This window comes from Corvus kubaryi, unplaced genomic scaffold (assembly GCF_017639235.1).
Source record: "Corvus kubaryi isolate FWS band 111438036 unplaced genomic scaffold, C.kubaryi_AGA036_p1.0 37387, whole genome shotgun sequence".
Taxonomy (NCBI): Eukaryota; Metazoa; Chordata; class Aves; order Passeriformes; family Corvidae; genus Corvus; species Corvus kubaryi.
In genome coordinates this window covers 401973-420964 of record NW_024581129.1, presented here as the reverse complement: position 1 = coordinate 420964, position 18992 = coordinate 401973, and the positions used below count along the sequence as shown (strand labels likewise).

Here is an 18992-nt window from a genome sequence, read left to right as displayed (position 1 = left end):
AACTCTGAATCTAAGAGCCCACTAGATCTTGTACTACCAAAAACTCGACTTGGTTTGTATAAGTGAAAGTTTAAAATATTAAAACATGTTAGATTACTTTCTAAATAATACTACTTTTGATAAAATTAAATAGTTATCACACAAATAATTAATAATCCTACTGACTTTCATGCCAGATAGAATGAAGAAAAGTTTTAACGAGTCTGGATTTACATAATGTAAACAAGATACAAAACACATTGTCTGACTTCTACATACATCAGCATCTACATCTTAAAAATTTCACTGTAGTTTGCTGGCTTAAGTAAACATACACTAAAATTTTACTGAAGACTTACAGACATTTCTGGTTTGGAAATATTTGGAAAAAGGGAATAAAGCAGAATTTAAGGCTGACTAACATGATTTCTTTGCTCTTTTCCCCAACAAAATGGAAGGTTAAAATTTGAAGTCTGCCCCGTTTCCTAAAGACACTCCTAGAAATTCTCAGAAAAATAAACCACTGTGGTCTCAAAGCACCTTGTAATTACTACAACCATGATCAAAGAAGAAAAGGTTTCCTTATACCCATGGTATCCTGGTCAAATATATTTAACCCGTGAATGAGATGAAAAGAACCAAAAGACGAAGAGGATCCAAAGACTCAGCAATATGCTCCACCTTGCAGGCACACACACACAGACTGTCTGCCACGGCCAAGCAGAGCACCCCTGGCACCCTGCAGACTGGTGGAGAATGTAACTGTGGGATTCAGTAAGTGCAATGGTCATGAACCCTCTCCACAGTTACAAAGGCAGTATTTATTTCCTCCCTCACGTATTTCACACCTTCCTTCACCAGTCAGTGTCACTTAACTGCCATCAAACCAGAATTAGACCTTGTAGAGAACTGAAGTTCCTAAACTCAGCACATCCAAACTCCAGGCAGTGGCAAGTGTCACCCCACTGTGGCTCAACATCTAACCCAGAGGTGGTGCAAGGATGATCCAGCATCCTTTGGGTCACTTTAGATCCCCACCATAGAGCCGGTATAATTAAGAACACATGCAGAGAAGATACTGTCAATGTAAAATTAGATGTCTACATCCAAACCACCCTCTAACATCAGCTGCTCTTGAATCTGAGCTGATTAAATTTTTACTTGACACAAGAGAGATAAAAACAGAAATCAAATGCCACCTGCCCAGGTTCAAAAGCTTTCCAGGTCTAAATTCTTCCCCATGTTCAAATAAAGTGAATCCACATGCTACTGCCTACTGAACATATCAGATAACCAGGAGCACAGCATTTCAAATCACTATTTCCCACCAACTGCCAGCAGCACTACTGAATATAAATACATATAACTGATCCTTCAGGAATGCTATTCAGCAGTGAGTGCAACAGTATTTTTGTGCTTTTTTCTTACACACAGCCCCTCCCCCCAGTTTTGCATGTTATGGGCTTCTTTTGCATCACCAAATAAAAAGCACAATTTTAATTACTTGTCATCTGGGAGATTATGGCCCTGGAGCTCATTACACAGAATATTGCACGTGTGATACTACAGACACACTTACAGGATCATTTACTGTTTCAGAAAACAAAGGTGGTTGCTCTGGAAAACAACACAGGATGAGCTCTACTAATACCAGGACAAAGTAGATGCAGAAGGTGACATAACGAAATGCATCCTCATCAGCACCCTGCAAAGGAAGGTAATATTCCAATTAGAATGCTTGAGGAATTAATTTTAAATAACATGTTACGATTAAACAGAAAACAGCTCCTTACTGTAAATTCTGCAAACTAAGTGCTACACTACTCACCCCCATGCAAATTAAAGTCAGTGTCTATTTTGGTAAAGGGAAGGTAATGCGAGGGGAGAGGATGTGAAAGACATATTTATTTTTATTCAGTCACTACCATAAAAATACAAGCATGGATTTCTTATGTAAAAAGTTCTCCTTAACACATGGTTTGTGCCAACACAGCCCCAATTTGAAGTCAGTGCATTCCTTACAGGAGCAAGACATTTATGCACTGGGTAGCAAAGAGTATTGAAAGCAAGTTTTTGAGTTAGTATGCACATAGAAGATAAGAATTAGAGGAGCAGAATTTAGATTACACTTTGTTCCACTGTGTGCAAAATTCAGAGGTTCTTTCAGTTTTTTGTCTGGGACTGATGCATAACACATAAGCCACAGAAATCAAAGCACAGGGATAGATGGACACCCACTCTCAGTAAAATCCCATTCCCAACAGCTGAAGACAAAAGTTGGCTGAAAGTTCCCAAAATTCCCAATGCAGCTTAAAGGTTCAAGAAGCAGCTCCACAATTAGTCTGTTATTTGAAGGCCTTACTACAGGGCAAATTAGCATAAAAATATTTCATTTTGATTTTGTCCAAGCAGGTGAGACCACACCAGCACTGAACAAAGTGTTTCAGGAAATCCACTGTATAATCAACAGGAAGATGATGTAAACTCCCAGCCAGAGCAGTTTGATATCAAAGATTACACACTTTGAGTGTACTTGAGCAGACACATCCGCTTTCTCCACCAGACAACCCAATTTTCTTGGCAACTGTTGCTACAGTTAAAATCACTATGAATTTCATGAGCATTTCAAAACAGAAGTCATTAATTCTTGCTGCTTTTGCTGTTACAACCCAAGGAATGAAGGTACACTAAATGAATCATTAACTGATTTGACTGGCATAATTACCAAGCAACTACTTTACCACTACAGCATTTGGGATTATTTTCAACTGAATGAGGCTAAAAACCACTTACCATATTTAAGGCATGTTTTACTTTGGATATAAAAACCACTGTGGCACATAACAATGAGATGAACCAGAAAATTGTCATTACACCTGAAGACTGGACTCCTTTTATTCTTTCATATTGTATTAAAAATGTGGCCAGCAACTGTAGACAAATAAGATGAAAACATATTCACAAATTTTAAGTTTTACAATAGGTTATGCACACGTAAAAGGTACTGTGCTAAAGTCTGCTTATCTAACATTTCTAATCCAGTATCTCCCAGATCTTCTAAATCTCTGAAATTTTAAGTGTAATTCAAAAATACATTTAAATAGAAAATTCTCTGTATCAGTAAAGATAAGGAGTGGGCAAAAAAGGGAAAAGAATATACATTACATAGAAATAAACAGTCACATACACAAAAGCACTGCCAAAAGCTGCCAATCTTTTACTTCTTTACTTTTCTGGTAATTAAAGAATTACAGCACTGTGAATAATACCAACATGGTGTTATTGGTTAAAGCTTTGCACGGACAATGGCCATGCAGAAGAACTTACCATTGTTATACCCAATACTGTAGGGCTAACAAGAAAAAATGGAGCTCGAAAAATATTTTGACTTCTTTCCCAGAAAGAGTAGAAAAGGTCTGCCCAGCAGACTATCCACAGTATTAAGCCCAAAGCCTGCAAGAAAAAAGTGTCTTTAATGCATCAGTTCACAAAGATAATGCAGCACAATATACAGATGAACACTAGATGTTACGTGTTAGCAGGAGTCATAATCAGATCCTATTGTTTGGGCAATTCTACCATATGCACAAAAGAAAAGCAATTTGGCTTTAATTATTGAATTCCAACTAGAAGAAAAAAGTTTACTGATTTTTAATACCATGTAATTCAGTCTATCATGAAGCAGAAAGCTGGTCAATCTCACTCCTGAATAACAGACTGCAGAGGCAAAAACCTCTCCAATACACTATGCTATTCTTCTTAATAAAAAAAGAATAAAAGTCCATCTTAAAACTTTGCACTTATTCTACAGGGAAGAAAAAATCCAAAATCATTAAGTACCTGTTTCACAACTGAAGCAGAATAGAACACCTGCAGCAGCTCTAGAAATGTATACTGTGTAATTTAAGAAGCTGGCAGGGTAATAAATTCTTTTTATGATAGAAATATGGGCTTTGAGATTGAGTTGCCTTAAAATAGTCTTCTCCAACTGGTCTTTAAAAGGATTTGCATGCTTGTTGCAATGCCAGGGTAGATTTCAGAAAGCCTTATAAAAGGGCAATGGAAACAGGAAAGGCTGGGAAATCAAGCACAAGCAGAACAAATAAGTTATACCTGAAGTGTGCACGTGGGTCAGGGCTGAGGCTCAAAAAAATACTGTGCTAAAACATAGCTGAAAATAGATTCCAATTTCCAAACAAGCCTGTTAAGTTCTGATTTTGTTCAAAGACTCACGTACCGTTTTGGCTTTGTTAAGGTTTGACACTTGAATATACCCCCTGTCATGACGGTGAAGGTACAGGGAGTACACTGGGAAGCAGAGCCACAGGTAAATGCAAGGAATCCAGACCAGGACTGTGTTCTGAAAGCATGGGGTGAAGTCTGGATCTTCTGTGTGCCATGTCAAATTCCAATCCTGGGGCAAGAAAACAGGCTAAGTTACAGAGAAAGCCAACACTGAACTTCAGTATTTGAAAATCAGAAATAGGGACTCAGAACAAAAAAATCCACAACAAGGCACATAACCAAGTTAAAGGCTCACCCTTGAAGCTCATTTCCTACTCAACGAGAAGAGAATGTAAATCGACATAACCCAGTGTTTTCCTACTTCTCTCAACACAATTCTCAAACCCAAGATAAATCACCATACAATCAAACCAAAACTGATGCTCACAGTAATAAAAACGTAACTATTTTAATTACTGGCACAAGGACTATTCACAATGACAGACTATTTAGTAGTAATGTGAGTTTTCATACCATATTTACAATTGCTCTGAGTTTGGAAAATCTCTTGCAGCAAATTTTACCTTAAAAATCACTGACCTTGCTGAAAAATTATCACATGCAACACATTCTCTCAAGTGCCGTAGATTTTTGACTCTCCAACAGAATAATCCAATGCACAATATTGCAGCTGCAGATGGACTGCAATATTCAACAGCCAAAGCTTTGCTCCCTGGCTTCTGCTTAAAAGTCACTGAGCCAAGAGCAGCAGTCCCATGCCCAAAGGCTTGTTGACTATAGTGTTAACTTTTCAGTGGCAAAGCGTTTTTTCAGACAGGTGCACAGCTTACACTACACAAAACACCAGTACCACTACAGGGACATAATGACAGCCAGTAATCCTACTCCTCTGTAGAAGCCTGAGCTGGTCACTGAAACAGGTGCCATTGTCCACGTTTTATAGATGAGGAAACAGAACCAAAAGGAGCTGTAGTGCCTGTTCCCTCTATTCCAACATCAAAGCCGAATGCAGATCCCACTGCCCAGAATCACCACACTTTGATCCTTGTTTACCCCCATCTTCCACTGAATAAACAGCTTCAAACACAATGACAAAGAGAACATAGATCTAAAGAACAATGGAAGATACATTTTCCTTCCCCATTTCCCTCGATTTCTTTCAGAATCTAGGATTTCTTTCTCAGCTAGATACAACAGACAGTATACACAGGAAACCCAGCTGTTATTTTTCTCCTCTAATTCCACAGCATTCTAAAAATTCTTCTCACTTTGTATCATTTTTAATTTTTCATTTTTCGAAAATCTCTGAGCTTACTACAGCCAATTCAAGGGAACTAACACTGGTTGAACATAAGAATGCCCAATTATGTTTGAATGTATCTGTGTAGAGGTCATACAAGTTGTTCGTGACAAGGCAGCGGCTGTGAGACGCTGTGAGCAAGCCACACACTTATTAAGTTTCCTGACCGCATAACTCATCAGAAATTTCAGCTGAGTCATCCTTACATTTAGCCACCACGCAAATGTTTTTGGCTTTCTAAGTCCCAGCTGCTCTACTCCAGCACAACAGCCAAGAAGAAGTCTTATGACTCTGCAGAACAGTTTACAATTCACAAATTAAGACAGTGTAAGATTATACAAGTAAATCAACAGGATGTAATCAGCTTTACAAGAAACAAACAAAAGCACTGACATCTTTTTATTGAGTAAACTTTCGGAGATCTATACACTGTTTAGAAAGTTGTTAACTTCTTTTTCAGTGTTTTTAAATGCTTGCTATAAAATGAATCTAGCAAATACCAGTAAGGTCAGAGGGCAGGTAATGCACATCACTGCCATGTGGCAAAATAAAAGCAAGAAGTGCTGTATGCATGACTACTATGCATATTGGCTGGAGGATATTCTAAAAACGTGCAACCTTTCATTTGACTTTCATATTTACAAGTTATCTGGAGGTGTTTGTTTCTGCATAAAAGGCAAGAGTGTACACTGCAATGGTACTTCAGGGTTCAGAACAGAAAGATGGGAGAAATGGGCAATTTTGGGCAAGACTACTGCTAGAATTTAACAGCAACATCAGTTCTTTCATATGTTTCCAGGATTTCATCCAGAGGCTGTTGCTATCAAGTAGGAGCATGCTTAGCTTTAAAAACACTTCTCTGTACAAAAGAAATGGCAACACAGAGGTGAGACACAGAAGTCCCTTCCATTTTACATTCATGTCAGGTGGCAAAAGGCAAGGAACACATGAAGAGAAGAGACAGCAGTGCTTTTCCTGCTGCTTCCCCAAGTGCAATTCCCTCAGGCTGCATCTACACAAGGCAGTAGCACAGACAGGAACAGAGCTGCAGACCCAACAGTTGCTGCTGAGCACCCCATGTCCTCACAGGACCCTTCCACTCAGGTTCACACTGCTGGCTCGCGGCTGCCCTGCAGACTGACCAGCAGCTACTGGAGTTTCCCAGTTAACACCAGCCCAAAAGGCACTGGGGCCAGCGGAGTGACTCACCAAGCAGGCCAGGAACTGTCTGTAGGACACATCAGCAGCAGACTCTGTCTGAACTGAGCTGTGACAGCCCTCAATGGTCAAGAGGAACTCGATCCATTACAGAAGGCAGGCATACCCTAAGTTCTGCTTGGAGGACACCACAGCTTTAGAAGATTCCGCTGCAGTTAGAAAACACGTGACTCTCATCACGAAACCAGCACGCATTCACATCTAAATTACAGGTTCAGTTACGCAAGTCTAGACTACTTCTGCCAGTGGAAAGTACATGCTTCTCCTTTGCTTTATTTAAACCTAGTTTCAGTTGTTTTTTTCCATCACAAACAAAAATTCTTCATGGAAAAATGCAGAAACATTCACTGAAGCAGACCTTTGTATTTAACAGACATTAATTAACAAATTAATGACATTTTTTCTGACTCAAGTTTTAGAAACACTATTTTATCAAGTTCTATTAAAACATGAAGTTACTCCATTTTTCTCAGTTCAAAGATTAACAATTTTCACTCTGACTGATCAGTTAACTCTTCTACTTTGCAAAGTCACATCAAATGACACAGATACAACTACTGAAAGCCTACCCAAACTAGCAGCCTCCTGCCATAAAGGACGAGGAGGAAAAAAGGGGTAAGGTCTATAGTTATTAGACTGTATAATTTGGAAGCAGCCTTTATTTTAAGCTGTGACTGCAGGAACCCACTGGAGAAGAATCAGCCCGATCCTTGTTCCTTCCTTGGTAGATGTTGGGAGAGTAGAGATACACTGTTGGCTTAGTTTTAGTGTAGTCCAGAAGAACCATATCTCAGATGTTAAATAGTTGCAGATTAGTTTTTCTTTTCAGAAGTTCCTTAACAATTTTAAAGTTTCCCAGAATAGCAGATGGGTATTTTTAAATTTACCTGACCTATTTCTCAGTTTTCATTTCTATCATCAGCAGTATGGTTCAAAAATACCAGTCCACAGTTTTAGTGCCCTGTAGCATGTTTTCTCTCACGGCACAAAAAAGCTTCCTATCACATCTGAAATTAAACCCTCTGTCTACAACAAGGGCACAAAAAATGCTTGGCATTCCCCAGAATCAAGTGGATCTATTCACAGGTAAACCACTTATTTAACAGTGCATAAACCCTAGGAAAATTAATAATTATACAAATTCCTGTCTAAAATTTCAGGAACAGGCAAGATAAAAACATTGGCAGAAGAACTGTAAGACAAAGTTGCAACACAAAAGACCAGTTATTCTGCCTTTGCTGAGGGAAGACAGACCAAGGGCAGTTGCATGCCTCCAGCACGGCTAATCTGAGCAATAACAGTATTTGATGCTGGCTGCCTCTCCTGGCAGCCAGGAAAGGCTGTCAAGAGAGCAGCCAGGGGTTGCTTGTTCTCACATCAATAATCCCACTTGACCAACGGCACATTTTAAAATTCTCATTGGCAGAAATGGAGAGACCCAAATTGCTCAGTTTCATGCCTGCTGTGTGCAACTGTGCTGGAGATGCAGGCTGCTAGCCACACTGTTAAACCCACCTGCACGAACCAAATTGTGATTCAGAAGTGACTTAAAACATTACCACACACCTATGTAAAAAATGAAATTACAAAACCACGCTGGAATCTTAACATCATGGTCAACACTTACTCCTTCAAATGGAGTTTGACACTGACATTGTGTACCCACTACTTCAATATCACCCACAGAAGAACAACCTCCCTTGTAATACCAAGATAAAGCTTCTCAATCTTATCTCCCTAACAGTAAAAAAGACTTTTTGTTTAATGCAATGTTTACATTTAGTTGAGTGAAAGTAATTAGCTCTCTCAGGCACTAATACTGTAATTGCAGCTGACAACTTTCATTATAATAGTATCATCACTTTCCCACTGAAATAGGAAGTCTTACAATCTGCCAGCTCTAGATACAGGATTGAAAAATTCCCCAGCACAGCACCTATAAACCCATGACCTGACTGAACCACTCTCTCTCAGTGTAGGCTAAAAGCCAATAGCTTCATGGCATTTATCTAGGACAGCAAATTTCCTGCCTCTCCCCAGATAGGAGATTTGGCAGATCTGGCTGAGCCTACATCTTCAGAGGAGCTGCATCAGTGCACAACAGGGAGGGGGGTAAGGGGAATGCAGAAAAGGACCTCATTTTAAAGCTGCTTTAAAGGAACTCTGACCTTGCTTTAAAAGTCCCTCATACCTGATATGGCATCTTTGCTCTGCCATTCATATTTTGGAATCAGATCATGAAACCTGTATTGAGGCTCACCATTTGTCTAAGAGCATATCTAGAATGGAGCCTAAACAAGCATGATCATGGCACAACCTTCACCAGCATCACATTTGCTCTGCTGTGCTTACTGTCAGGCTACATCACAGGGAGTGACAAGTTGATAAGACAAGCAACAGATATTTGTACAAGAAAAGTACTCAAGAGCCCCTAAAAAAGCAGCAGGAACACCCACACCTGCAGCTCTCCTGTCTCCTCAGCAATATTCACAGAAACAAGCAGTAGACAGTAACAAAATCCCTAAAAGTGGTAAACAAATCACAAAATGAGACACATGACATTCAAATAACCATCACAAACTTTCTATTTACGTGTTTTTAAGTCCTTTGAAAATATTATACCTATTATATTGGAATTATTTTGAAAAAAAGTACTACTTCCATTAAAGGATCCACTGGCTCTAGAATCAAGTCCAGATGAAGTAGCACAATATATGTGGACAAATATCTTTCCACCTTAGCTGGCATTTATTTCCTCTAGCTTTTTTCCTTAATAAATAGGAAGTCACTCAAAATGCACAGACCTCTCCTGTGACACAATGTAGCTGTTTTTCCTGCAACTGAGGTTAGTGCAGAAAATAAAATGGTACCTTTGTGGTGGTGCACAGACTGACCCCATGCTGTACTTACATAAAACTTTCAATACACTGCCAATTCCTTTGAAGTCTGTGCTAACTACATAAAATTAATGTTTTACTGTAGCATTTAATGGTGTACTCTGCAAAACAGGAGGCAGAAGAAAAATTTAAGACACTTGTACAGGTTTTACAATAATACTTTTCTAACAGTTTTTTTTTACATGCTTGATGAAAGAAAGGCAGCAGTGATATTTTTTTATTTTTGGAAAACATAAGCCCAGGATTCTACTAAAAAGTAAAAGCCACACAACCAAATACTTGATCTCATTCCCAGATCTCCACAGACTCTAGAAACTACTTCTGCCAGGAGAAATTGTGGAATTATGCTCCTGCATAGAACTATACCACTTACCACAGGCAACGGAACAAATGAACAGTGTGAGCCTGACTGCCAGTTTGGGAAGAGACTTCAGCACTTCCCTGCGTGGGCTCACGTGAGGATAGGTGCTCATATCCACACAGTCCTCAGACCTTTCTTCGGGCCAATAACAGCCCAATTAGATCAGTAAGTTTCTGCCTTTTTGTTATTCTACTGCCACAAAGGTGAAATAAATGTTAATGGTAACTACCACATTGAGTTTTAAGAATTAGATTCAGATCTCCAACCCTCGTGGAGATCACATTCACCCGCAAAAAAAGCATAGTCTGGAGTTTTATTTATTACTACAGGAGAACTAAACTTACCAAGCAATTGTGGATTTCTCACAAAACCATGAATGGAACAAAACTCCTGCTACTAAACATGAAGCTCATTGGTTAAAATGCTGGTAGGAGTCAGGGAAGGAAAGAACAAATAACTGTTTAGCAAAAGTTCAAAAAATACAGGTCTCCAATTAAGGTTTTGACATGCAAGTCCTGGGTCTGAGTGAAGAGGCTTAAATCATTCATAAGCAAGTCTTCTAGCCCAGCTTCCCAAAATAATACATGAAGCTTGAGACCTCAGAAAAGGGAAGACACCATGGCCCTCCTTCATTTCAAATTCTGAAATCTGAGCTTTATTCTTAAAATCTCTTAATGTTGTCAAAGACAAGACTGTTAGAGCAAGAGGTGGAAAAGTGACAAAAAATAATAACCATGTAATAAACAAGAGACCTAAATTTCTTAATTGTTTATATTAAGAAGAATTAGGGCGGAAAACACCAGTAAGTGTTTGCAGTGACAATAAAATGCCCTTAATTTCTCATATTGTTTTCTATTAGAAACGGTTTTAGCAAGTTATAAATGGTTTTAGTTCTCAACAGTAATGACTTACATAATGCAGATTTGACTTGTTAACACACCCAACGAAAAGCCTCTACCTTCCAATAACTGGTCCTGAACTTAAATCAGGTGTCTGTACCTCCTTGTCCCAAACCCAAACATCAGTGTTTCCAAACATTTACAAAGAGTTGAGATCCTTTATTATAGAATGCACCACATCAGCTGGAGCTGTGTGTAAAATTCCAAGGAAAAAAAACATGTTTCACTTTTTTTCCCCTTTAGCCTAAAATAAGAAGCAGGTGCTAACAAATTAGCAGAGAAAGGAACACCTGCAGCATTTACAACAGCTGAGCTTTGTAATCTAGGAAGCTAAAAGCCACCAAACTATGGCTATTTTTTTGTGTGTGTGTCAGAGAAACATCTAACAGATTATATTAGCTCTTACAAAATTAAAATTCAGCCTCTCTCTACTGACGTTGCATTTCTGTACCCTGCCATATCTGCAACTACCATGACAAAACATTTGGCCATTTGACAACAAAATATTTACCACTACTAGTTTCAGAACCAAAGGATGGAGCTTACCCTTCTGCAAAGTTTTTCACTGAAATCACTGTTACCTAAAAGGATACAAGAAAAAGATTCCTGCTCTCCATCTCCTTTTTGCACCAAAAACAGGGCTTCTGCTTAATAATGCAACAGCCTGTACCCTGAGCTCAAATCACTGAGAAGTTTGAACACACCTGGGTAATAATCTTACCAAGGGACTAAGATAATAACTTAAGTTGGGATAAACTGTATCTGAACGTACCACAGATGCAAAGAGTGAGAAAACAGTAATGCAAGGAGTTCTGACTACTGAAAGTAAGCAAAAGGTCAGTACCCGGCAGGACGCTTTTTAGAGATGTGACCCAGAGTGACTTCAGCACAACCCGGACTGACCTTCACTTGGTCCCAGTATAGCACAGTGTTTCAATGTAAACTGCATTGTAATTGCATGAAACACCATGAGTTATTCAGGCATTTTGCCGCATTTTTTTCCTCATTTAACTTTTCTGAGCAACTCTGGATTGCCAGCTGTAGAACTACAGATCATCTGTTCAGAAAATCCCCATCAACAACAGATTATGAGGCTTAATTTCCCTGTATTTCCCTTAATTTTATCTATTCTGGATCAAGGGATACCAGTTTCATTTCTAATCTAAGTTTTATTTTTCTATGCACATTTAGACCCTTCTTCATAAATGGAAGAAAGCTGACAAATAAGCCTCTGGCTTTCATCGCCAAAAAACACAACAGCCAAGGCATGAGAATCATGCAATGTACTGTTAATTACAATAAAGCATCATTTTGTGTAAAAGTTTCTGTGTTTAACACTCTGCTACTCCTCTGTTCCAAATGCTGTGCACGTATGACCTTCCTGTGTCAGCAAATATAAGCAGTTTCCTGAGCTGCGTACCCTTTAGAAGAGACTAAACTCAGCTGTTATCAAGCTCACCCAGTACTCTCCCACAGCACCTCCAAGTCCCTCCCTCCCGCAGCTTTGCCACAAACACACTGAAAAAGCACTAAAGACGTATCTTACAGTGCAAAAAGCTGCAGGGTTCCAAGAGACATGCCAATTTACTGCCTATCTGATGTGTGACAGCATAAGCCACAGATCTTCAGAACATGAAATTGCTCCGTACATAACAAGACTGCTTTTTCTTCAGAAGTCTATTTCAGTAAAACTACTGGTGTCCTCATGAACAATGTAAGCACAGCAGCTGTTTATGTCACACAGTATCACTTCACAAATGTCAGTTAATAACTGTAATGCATTAAAGAACATGAATACCTTTTTTTTAAATAAAATTCTATCAAGCTACATTATGGATCTCTCCTGCTACAGCAATGTCAACCAAATACAAAATATAATGTCTTTGGACAAACACTAAGAAAATACATTTATTTAGGCAGACAAACATGTCTGAAAGCCTCAGACAGAACTCTACATAATAGCAAAGGAACCAAAGCCCAATCCCTCCAAGTTGGTCCCTAGATTCTGCACACGAGGCTCTGCCTCATCTTCACTCATCCAGTCTGTTTTTCTTCTGTAGTTTGTTTTCACACAAAGAAGTGCTAAACCTAGAACAGTATGTGGATACCACTTCTTTACTAACAGTGAAGAGGCTTCACAAAAGCTTTCTGAACCAACAGGGAAGAAATGGGCCACAGTTTACACAGCCAGAGATACAGCTTGAATCATTACAGGACTCTGGTTTTCAAAACAAAACAGAGAAGCTGAAAGCTTGCTTTTCTCCTAGAAGTGAATGCAATTACTTGCTTTCAATCATTTCTCAACAACAAAAAGCCCAACTAGAAAATTGTGGAAAAAATTCTGCTAAATTCCTACTGAAATAAAGAAGTTAACTTCTATCTAAATTAACTTTAAAATAAACAGTGTCTGCCTATGAACGACATGATAGGAACTTATATAAACCATTTATCTCACATTCCCTTAAGTATAAGCAAGAACCTCAAAAGTTTCAGATGCGTATTTGCCACTTCTTTTTCATAAAAGCCCTATTGAGAGCTTTGAAATCTCAAAGTGTCACAAAAACTGTTAACCTCTTCCTTTAGCAACTTCAAACATGAAAAGACTTCTCTAAACATGGTACTGCAGGCTTTACAAGCTCTGAAAAAAAACTGAAACCAAGATTTTATTCAAAGCAAAACCAGCATATTATTTCAAAATGTACACGCACTGAGACCACCAACTGTGCATGTGCAGATATCTCCAGACATCCAGGTCAGGAGGCCAAAGTGTACAGTGAGTTCTACATCTGCTGTGACACTTATCCTGCTTACCGGAATCACAGTGCTCCTCACCCTGCTTTACCTCTGGGTTTTTGTGTGCTGGTATTGAAATAAGGTAGACTGCAGTGATACTCTAGCCAAAGCTATCTCAGTGTGTAAGGTCACAAAGTTTTTACAGCTTGAATGGGCCCTTAAATCCACTGAACTGGAATGCAAGTAGTGCAAAAAGTTACCCCAAGTCCACTACAGCTTTTGAAGCTTTTATTGTCATCAACAGCTATCAGTAAACAGTAACTTTATGTTGCACAGCTGCACCTTTCTTTATATTATGGATGGAATATTCATTCCAAGACACTCGGCGATGCTACAGCAAGCAAGGGTTAAGTATTTGTCTAAAAAAGGAGTCTGGTTCAAAGGAAGCAAGATGCAGTAAAGTTCTATAAAATAACTACATGCAGTAAAATCTGATTGCAGTGAAGTTAACACAGAGTAGGGGCACAGAGATAGGTTAGACAGTGAGAAAGAAAAAAAGTAATGGAGTGAAGAAGATGGCAATCTTCCTTGGGTTCCTGACCTTTCAGAGTAAGTATTAAATAAAACCAATCTGTTTAATTCTCAGACAAGAACTTTCAACAATAACATTCCTTGGGTGTGCAAACAAGAAAAATCCTGGCCAGCAAAGGCTAAGAAGATTAGTATACAGTTTTAAGGGTCCATTAGGTCCTTTCAACCACAGTCTTCCCCACAATTTAAAACTGAGTTGTCCACAACTCAGGATCCCTTTTGACAGAAAACACATCTTCTCCTTGAAGCAGAGCTTGCCAGAAATCCCTCTGCTCCACTAGCAAAGCTCCAGGACCAACCAAAACAGCCAATGCAACCACCACAAGAACGCAGTAACACGTGCCACTGTGTATCCAGCTATCACCCAGCTCTGAGAAGTACAAGAGTGAAGTCCAGAAGCCAGGAAGAACAGCAGCACAATCACAGGATATATCTAAAAGCCCAGTAAACACAGCATATACATAGACAATTTCTGAAAATCCAGTACAGCTTCAGCTTTAAATAGCAGCAATAATGGAAATGCTAGAAAAAGCAGCAGCAAGAGTACCCATAAGCACCCAAACTGGCATTACTACTCTCCCCTACTGGGAATCATGCAATAACAAAGTGGAAACAGAGTGTTACTTATGAATACAAGTTCAGCATGAAAGAAGATTTTTGCAAGCACATCTAACTCCAACTAACTCAAGTGCACAATTGTTTTTCTCCAGGATTCGAAGAATCCAGAAATCAAACCACACCCATAGGATCTTTAGCTGGAAGAAATTAAAGGCAGAGTCCATGTGATCTGGAGAAGGATGACAAATCGCAAACCATTGGGAATCAGTGCAACTAGTGGAAAAAATGTATGGAGTAGTTTTTACAAAAACACCAGAAATGGCTGTAATATACATGAGAACAGTTTTCCTAATAAAGGAATCTGCTGTCAGAAATCCTATATAAACTAGTTGCTTCCAACATCCTAATTGTAGTTCTTGTGTCTACCTGATGTTACAATTCCACAGCTCAAAGTATGAGCTGGCAGCTCTTTTTCACAATCCTACTACTCTCTCAAGTCAGTTTTTCCATAAACTAATTCTGAAACATGTATTTTCTTAGCCCTTCAAATGAAAACTCTCATTCCAGGGGAGAGAAAAAATACGCATAATGACAACCCATAATTTAGCCAGTTCTGAAAAAGCTGAGAAATAGGAGAAAAGTGATATTAGTATAAGCAATGTAAAAGTAAGTCAGCCGAGTCACTTTTGATCAGTTGGAAAAAACTAACTGCCTTAGTCTTGATGATTTTAAAAATATCTGTTCAGTAATACCCTAATGGTTCGAGACAAACAGTACAGTGGTATTTGTTGAGACATCTATTTAATTTTTTAACTAGTAAGGCAGCTCATTAGCTCAAAACCATTTCGCAAATATCTGATGAATACACAAGTAGCTCTTTCCCCTATGTTGCCTTCAGTTTTCCCAACTTCCAGCTCTTCCCTTCCTCCACACAACCTCCTTCTACATACAACCGGTTTGCTCCTGAGATGAATTCTCACTCCGGTCCTGCTCTCCCAGGTGCCTCGCTGCTGCCAGGACCCGCGGGCACCGCACAGGAACCCGCGTCTCAGCTGAGCAAGACCCCATCGCAACGTCCCCACATCGCTCACCTGGGCTCAGCTGGCTTTCAGCTCACACACAGCACCTGCGCTCACCACTCTTGATGAGGGAAGAGCGAAAATACTGCTGTACAAGCATACGATAAAGCTACATAAAGCGTGTCTGTGGCCTCCTCCAGAGCGGGCACCGCTCTCGTGTGACGGCAGCCGTCAGGCACCGTTATTGTTGTTACCCGCACGGCCCCGAGTAAGGCGGCCGAGCGGCCAAACGCGTGGGCAGAGACCTGCTCCGGCCACTCGGGAACTCGTTCCCAGTCTCCCGGGCAGGCACCCCCTCGCCAGTTTCCCCCTCCAAGCATCTCCCTGCCGGAAACCCCGCGCACGAGGGGCGCCAGCACCCGCCGCGACCCGGCCGTGGGGACATCGCGCCCAGGCGGCGACCACGAGCCGCCGGCACGGCCCGGCCCCTCCGCCGGCCCGGGGCCGCTCCGCGGCGCACCGCAGCCCCCGCGCCCTGCCCGGGGGAGCGCCTGCACCGCAGGCTCCCGCTGCCCCGCTGCCGGGCGCAGCCCCCTCGGGCTCCGCCACCATCCCCGTCCCACCCGGCTCCCCGCCATCCCTCCGTGCCGACACCGGCAGCCGACACCGGCAGCCGTCGCCGGGCCGCGCCGCCGCGGCCCTATCCCGCCGCTCACCCAGAAGGGCTCGGAAGCGCCCACGCTGCAGAAGCTCTCGATCCCCATGGGGCGCGGCAACGCGACCGCGGGCTCCCGCAGCAGCGCTTCCCCGTCCGCAGCTCTCCGTGCCCGGGCGGCGGCGGGCGGGGCCGGGCCGACAGCGCCAGCTCGGAGCCCTGATTGGCTCCGCGTCACGGGGATGCCGAGCCCGTCGCCGCCGCCGCCCGCGCTGCGCGGCCCCGCCTCGGTGCGGCGGGGGCGGGCGGTGCCGCGTGCGGGCACCGGGGGCTGCGCCCGCAACGCTGGGGGTGAGCGCGTCCCGCGGGGCCACCAACGCCTCCCCATCCGGGGCGGACGACGGGCCCGGGGGCCTCGGCCAGAGCCCAACGCGTGCCTTTGTTCAACGCAGAAATGCCCCGCGCCCCCGGCAGCGTACCCGGGGCGTACCCGGGGCGAAATCGCTGCCCTCGGAGCACCGCAGCCGCGCCCGCCTGCCCGGCAGCCAGGGTCCTGCGCCTCCTACCCGCACCGGACCTGCCCGCCGAGCCGGGCCGGACCGGACTGAAGCCAGCGGCGGGCATGACGGCATCCCCCTCCCCGTGGCACTGCTCCGGCCCCTGGGTACAGGGTCCCCACGTTTCCCCCGAGGAGAGGTACCGCAGTGCCCCGCTGGCACCCGGGCCCCGCGGCACTGAGCCAAGGCACCGTCCTCGGGGAAGGCCCCAGGGAAAGCCTAAGCTCACCTTCAAATAGCTCACTTCTCAGCGTGAACCAGTTACACTGGTTTCATGCCCTAAACTAGTTCAAGTTGACTAGCATGAACAGAACCAAAACAACTACATCCACAGCCAGGTTTGCATCAAAATACGTACTAGTTGAGCTAACTGCACAGCCCTGTGGTTGCGCTGGGCTGTGTCTCATGCTGCACTCTTCACATCCTATTTAAAATGCATCAGTTAAATCCAGTCAACTCGCCTGACTACTGTACCAGAATAGACCAGCTGGAGTATGGTGGTACGTATGTAGGAATCGCATCATATGCTGCAGGAAATAGCAGGGTGGTTACATAGTACTCTACAGTAACATCAAAAATCTTTAATCACACAAACGTCAATTTAAAATGCTTTTGTCCATCCAGGGCAATTACGGTAACAAAGTTGTTAAAAAGAGGTCTCATTTGTTTAACAGATAACTTAAAAGCAGGCATCACACATACCAAAAGTCTATCACAGACTGCTTCTTTACTCACCTGCACTTTCAGAGCTGCAGTTTCAGAGCTGTGCTGGTAGTGGCCAGATTGTCCATCCAGCTGCACTATTTCTGGTCTGTCCCCCTGGATCCCACATTCTCAGGGTGCCAGGTCGAAGAGCAGCAGCAGCTGCGTCCAGCCCAACCCTGGGCACATCTGCATTGATGAATGGAACAGAATCATCACAGAAAGATCAAGCCACACACATTGGGTGTCAGAAGTTCTACGAGCTTGTCAGTTTAACCCATGCCTTAGTTCATAACATGTTAAAATCTTTACAGTATTGCAAGAGAACAGCTGAATGTTCAAGTATGATTCCCTTTATTTTTATATGCAGAAGACAGTAAATAAGCATGAAGTGAGGAGTTTCTAGAAAACTACATTTTTACCTACATGTGTTTTTCTCAAGATACTATTGTAAGCTAAAAGACTAACAAAATTTAAGTTACACATCCTAAATACTTTTCTCTCAGCTTCACTGTCCCAATGTCACCAGTCATCATGCTCCATGTTAATGATGTTTCTCCTCAAATAATGATACTTGGATCTCCACCTCAAACTAGTTCTCTTCCAATTAATTCTATTTCCTTGTAAACCAAAGCAAAGTCAAAATACAGAGTAAATAATTAATGTGAGAGGAAGCAGAAGAGTTCAGAAGAAAAATGTAATGGACTCAAAATATTTATTGTGGAGGAGAAAAACCAGAGCTGACACAAGGCCAAACTTGCAGAGATACAGAACCACGGTCTCAGAGTACCAGAAAGTCACTGAACACGGATTTCACAAACCATTGTTGTAACAGCATCTTTTAAAACACAGATTAATACAAGAAATAGAAACTGAAATCTTGTTTTAAAAGGGAATTCCCTTGCAAGCAGAAAAAAGAACCACACAAAATTCTATATGAACCTTTTTTTGTAGGATACAAATTGAAGCAGGACAGAAAATACAGTGTGGAAAACTGCAACAACTTATCAATGGGAAATCAGGTGTGATAGAAGAGTGACTCACAACGTCACGGAGAAGTTTGGAAGGATGCGGAGAAACATGTTTAGACTGTGAAAATGCCGTAACATTAAACATAAGCAGCTGTTTGTCCCCGGAGTCGCCCTGGGGATCCGGGCAGCAGGCTCAGGGTGGCCAGGGGCACGCACTGCTCTGACTCACTGACAGCGACTGCTGGGCTAAGGAAACACATTGACTTCACCATCACTTCTGCTCTTCCTAAATTTTATTTATTGACTT

General features: G+C 41.9%; 1 protein-coding gene across 1 annotated transcript in view; it reads right to left on the bottom strand.

Annotated features, from left to right (window-relative positions):
- Positions 1 to 16858, bottom strand: part of ABCC1 (ATP binding cassette subfamily C member 1) — a 48126-nt gene extending 31268 nt beyond the window's left edge. The window contains 8 exon segments of the mRNA XM_042037169.1: positions 1559 to 1684; positions 2773 to 2910; positions 3307 to 3432; positions 4217 to 4393; positions 16517 to 16624; positions 16626 to 16700; positions 16702 to 16806; positions 16808 to 16858. Coding sequence (XP_041893103.1) covers positions 1559 to 1684; positions 2773 to 2910; positions 3307 to 3432; positions 4217 to 4393; positions 16517 to 16624; positions 16626 to 16700; positions 16702 to 16806; positions 16808 to 16843 — 891 coding nt within the window. The 5' untranslated portion in view covers positions 16844 to 16858.
- Between the last annotated feature and the right edge of the window lie 2134 nt (positions 16859 to 18992).